Source organism: Zingiber officinale, chromosome 5B (genome assembly GCF_018446385.1).
Source record: "Zingiber officinale cultivar Zhangliang chromosome 5B, Zo_v1.1, whole genome shotgun sequence".
Lineage (NCBI taxonomy): Eukaryota > Viridiplantae > Streptophyta > Magnoliopsida > Zingiberales > Zingiberaceae > Zingiber > Zingiber officinale.
This window is the reverse complement of record NC_055995.1, coordinates 70,207,910-70,212,508: the sequence shown is the minus strand read 5'-3', so window position 1 is coordinate 70,212,508 and position 4,599 is coordinate 70,207,910. Positions and strand designations below refer to the sequence as shown.

Below are 4,599 nucleotides of genomic sequence, written 5' to 3'. Positions count from 1 at the left end.
TTTAATACAATAATTAGTTAGATATATTAAAAATAGATAAATTCAACCTATATTTATTGGAAATATAAAAATATTTTTTTAACCTACTGTATTTATATACTCACAGAGACAGAAATTTTCAGGTTTGTTACATAAATAATTTAATTTTTTTTTACTTGAAGCGACAAAATAATACATTTTTAAATAAGAAAAAGATAATGAACAATACAGTCGGTACCAATACATAAGCGTTCTCATTTCCCCAAATGCTACGACGTCGCTCGCGCTTTCATCGATCTGCGCCGTAACCGTTCCAACCCTCGTCGATCCATGGCTTCCCCCTCTCTCTCCTCCCCGAACGCCTTTTCCGGCGGAGACGGAACCGCTCCCCTCGCGCCCCAGCCGGAGTCCCAAAACGGGGCCCTGCAGGGTGCCGACGTGGTCCCTGCCGCCTCCGAGGTAGCGGCGGCAGGAGGCGGGGGAGCTGCTCCTCCTAGCGCCGGGGAAGACGCGGAGTGCGGATTCCAAAGGCCGGATTTTGGGAAGAATCTACTGGTGGGGACGGTCCAGCCCTACGATCGCCACCTGTTCCTCTGCTACAAGTCGCCTGAGGTCTGGCCTCCGAATGTTGAGGGGTCGGACTCCGACCGCTTGCCGAGGCTACTAGCGGCGGAGATCAAAGCTTCTAAGTCTTCGATCAGTAAGAAGGTGAACCTTTTTTTCAAAAAAAAAAAAAATGGCGTACCTGACGTTTAGGAATTCCATAAATTTAATAATGCGAGCGCATATGCTGATCCGACTTCTCTTTCCGACATGCGAGCAAAAAGTGTATGCTGATCATATTTTAGTTGATAAATTATGAAATACTAATGCTTCAAATCCTTTGTCGTATCCGCAATGGATGTGTGTAATGAACGGGATATCTTGGATGCTTGCCCTAATTCTTGTTCCTGCGTTCAAAAAAGTTCTCGTGTCATTATTTCTTAACTAGTTAGTTTTTTTTTCATTGAAAAAAAGATAAAAAGGGAGAACAGACTAGTTCTCTCAAGGAAAAAGGAGGAAGTACATGCTGCTATAATTCAGCTGTAGGTCAGAAAATAGGTGGAAAGTTTTGATCCAGGAAAGAAAAAAGCCTACCGAAATATCTTGTCTAACTTAGTAGATATCTAACAAATAAGCCACCTACCAGTCCATATGCATGTGCATTTTGATCATACAGTAATAGAGCTGAGGGTATCAAGAAATGGTACACTGCAGTTACACTTCAGGCTAAGAACTGCAACTGAGTGGCTGTGCAGTATGGCATGGCTTCGTCAGATGAATTTTTAGACACATCATAAATTGTTTCTCCTATTTGAATGAAGAACTAATGAGCCGTAAATGCCATGTTTTTTTGAAAGAATATTTCTGGCATGTTACCATTGATTTTGATATCCTATATTTCCCTCTGCACATCATGTGTGACAAGTAGGATCTTCAGATGATACAATGTATGATTTTGAGCTAAAAAATTTTCGTTGATAAAAGTTTGACATAGATTTGAAGATAGGAGAACCCCTAGATTGTGTAATTGTAGTCAATAAGCATAATGTGCCTCATGAATATTTTTTAGATAAATTTATGAAATCCCTCAGGCCATCATATTTTGAAGGTGGGTCTCAAACACAACACCATGGCAAAACCTTACCAGCTAAACTAGTTGGCACCTTTGTGCTTCAAGAGTGCTGGCAAATTTATGAGATTCCTCAGGTCATCATATTTTGACGAAGGCAGGTTAGGAACTCAACATCTTGGCAAACGTTACCAGTTGAACTAGTTGGCACCTTCATGCTTCAAGAATGCTGGCACATCCCACCGAAAATTTGAGATTTGTGCTCATCATTTCTGCCAGTGCTGCATTTTATATGGTGTTCATAATTTCATTAGTTTTAATAGATCATTGGTTTAGAATAGTTCCTCCCATTAGTGTCTTTCTTTGTCCATCCATTCTAACATTTCTAGTGGACCTTTCTCCATACAGACAGTTCTTGGATGCGCCATTTATCTAGTCACACAATATCATAATTCTTTTCACAATGAGGTGTAGCATTTTCATAGTTGACTGAATTGGTTAATTTCAATCTTAATCAGCCAACCCAAGTTGATAACACAGTAACCAATCTGAGACACAACAAGAAAACAGACACCCTCCAAGCTATGACAGAACATTGGCAGAAATGACCAGATACATCTAGTTGGAATTGGTAGGAATCCAGCATGAATTGAATAGAGCATTCCATTCTTACCAAATTGGCGGATGGAATCTTTGGAAATAATCAGCACAGTTATAAAATCAATCCATTGTTAGGTTTTCCTCTTCCAAACCTATTGACCCTGATGACCAATATTAAGTTTTTTTTGACTTGGCTGATTCTGATCCTCTTTTTTTTTGAACTATGTTGATCGTTTTATACAGTTTAATGGGTTGTTGGTTTTTGTTGATTGTATCACTATTTAGTGATGAATTATTTTTTATTTATAGATTGTGATGCCATAGATTCATTCTATTTACGGACACAAAAATAGTTTTTTTCTTCCTGTACAGCCCTTTCTGTATATTTTTATTGAAAGATGAAATGCATAAGGTTGGATCCTAAGCGAATTAAAGTTATACTCATTATGTCTTGGCTTGAAACTCTTTTTGCACCGGTTTTCATAGACTCGTCTCACTATATCTCAAGGAGAAGATGGCACTGATTTCTCAAATGGCGATGTGTTGATCTTTCCAGATATGATAAGATACAGGTTAGTAAATAAGCTTAAAGTCTACTAAGCAGCAGAATGTATATTCACACTTCTTAGTTTTGGATTGGATTTGTTAATTGTAGGCAATTGACACATTTTGACGTTGAACCTTTTGTGGATGAAGTGCTTAAGAAAAACTCCGAGTGGAATCCTAAACCACCTGAGCCACTTTCAGGTTCATATATCTTTGTATGTGCTCATGGTAGTCGAGATCGCAGGTGTGGTGTTTGCGGTCCTGTTCTGATTAAACGATTCAAGGAAGAGATCTCATCACGAGGTCTACAGGGTGAAGTATTTGTTAGTCCTTGCTCTCACATTGGTGGTCATAAGTATGCTGGAAATGTTATCATATTTAGCCCAACTGTCAGTGAAGCAGTATCCGGTCATTGGTAAGGATAAAATATCATATGGTATAAGTTCTTTGTCGTCATTTCTCTTCCATATTTTGTTTCTATGACATTGCTCTTCTCTTATATATTCTTTAAAGTGGAAATAATGGTTTTTTGTTTTTGTCGTGCCTAAGGTATGGTTATGTGACTCCTGAGGATGTACCTACATTGCTGGAGCAACACATTGGAAAAGGAAAAATTATAGAGCATCTTTGGAGGTACCTTATTGTCTTGCTTGAGGTCATATATTTATTTGAATTGTGCTCGAAGTATCACGCAAAATAGAAGTCATTCACCATCTATTCTTTGCATATTCAGAAAGAATGCTTTGACACTCATTATCTTGCTTTATATAGAAGCAAACCTTGTGCAATTGAACCAATTAGTTTCATGTTGGATCAGGGGACAAATGGGTTTATCTGAGGATGAACAGAAAGCCGCTCTGAATCTTCTCAAAGTCCAGCCTGATGTGGGATCAGATGAAAACAATAATAAAGAGTTCATCAATGCCTCTGTTAATGGCGGCACTAATGCTGCAACACCTGTTGAGAGTTGTTGTCAAGGGAATCCAAATTCTACTTGCTGCCAAGTTACACCAAAGGAAAAACCCATAGTGAGCAAAACTGAAGATGAAAGTGCTCAAGAGATTGAGCAGGAGAGCAGCAACAAATACCGTGATGCTAGCAACAACCAAGGTCCACGCACCAGGAAGCTCTACAAGTTGCCTACCTGGTTTGAGAGCTGGGAACGAGAAGATGCATATGCCGCACTTGCTGTGGTCACAGCCATTGCTTCTGTCGCAGTCGCTTATAGCTACTACAGGCAGCCTAGATAAGAGTAGTTTATGATGCCTTGCAATTAACCTACTGCTATTTGTTCCGTTTGTGCTTTTGTTTGAGGCCGTAGTATATGTGTGCCTTCGACATAGAAATAATATGTTGGTACTTTAGCTTGAGCTTTTGAATACTATGAATCCAAATGCAACGAGTAACTGGCCAGGGATGTTAGCTTTTGAATAGTATGAATGTGGATGCAATACGATCGGGCGATGTTTCATGTTTTTCAAGTTTTAAATGGTTGATTTCAGTAGTCAGCTTAGAATCTCTTTTTCTTTTCTTAATTCACAAAACTTTTTTTTTTTTTAATGTTTGAGATGAACAAGAAATTTTACTTAGGTGTTGTTTTCGGCACTGGCTAGGGAACAGATACACGAAGACATTTAATTGTCAAAAGTTTTTCTTCCCCGCTATCAAATATTTTATATCAATTGTCAAATTTTTTTACGGACTTAAATAAAATTATTTAAATTTATATCAAAATTATTTTAAGTTAGTCAAATTTATTTTAAAAGAGTTATAATAATTAATTAGATAGTTGCTACATAAGTATAATTGAACCTAACACTTTGAATACTAAATTCTAAAGTCTAAATATTTTTTTATCCATA

At 37.9% G+C, this 4,599-nt stretch overlaps 1 protein-coding gene across 1 annotated transcript; it reads left to right on the top strand.

Moving 5' to 3' along the window:
* Positions 1-219: 219 nt before the first annotated feature.
* LOC121984504 lies at positions 220-4,173 on the top strand. Its single transcript, XM_042537456.1, has 5 exons — positions 220-687; positions 2,678-2,763; positions 2,847-3,152; positions 3,287-3,370; positions 3,555-4,173. Exons 1-5 carry the CDS (start codon positions 310-312, stop codon positions 3,985-3,987), a joined length of 1,287 nt encoding a protein of 428 aa, XP_042393390.1. The 5' UTR covers positions 220-309; the 3' UTR covers positions 3,988-4,173.
* The last annotated feature ends 426 nt before the right edge of the window (positions 4,174-4,599 follow it).

Bases quoted from the DNA above. Each gene is read 5' to 3' on its own strand.
- LOC121984504 (XM_042537456.1), top strand. From the start codon at position 310: ATGGCTTCCCCCTCTCTCTCCTCCCCGAACGCCTTTTCCGGCGGAGAC. The intron at 688-2,677 runs GTGAACCTTTTT...CGGTTTTCATAG, and splicing joins AGTCTTCGATCAGTAAGAAG to ACTCGTCTCACTATATCTCA. The intron at 3,153-3,286 runs GTAAGGATAAAA...GTCGTGCCTAAG, and splicing joins GAAGCAGTATCCGGTCATTG to GTATGGTTATGTGACTCCTG.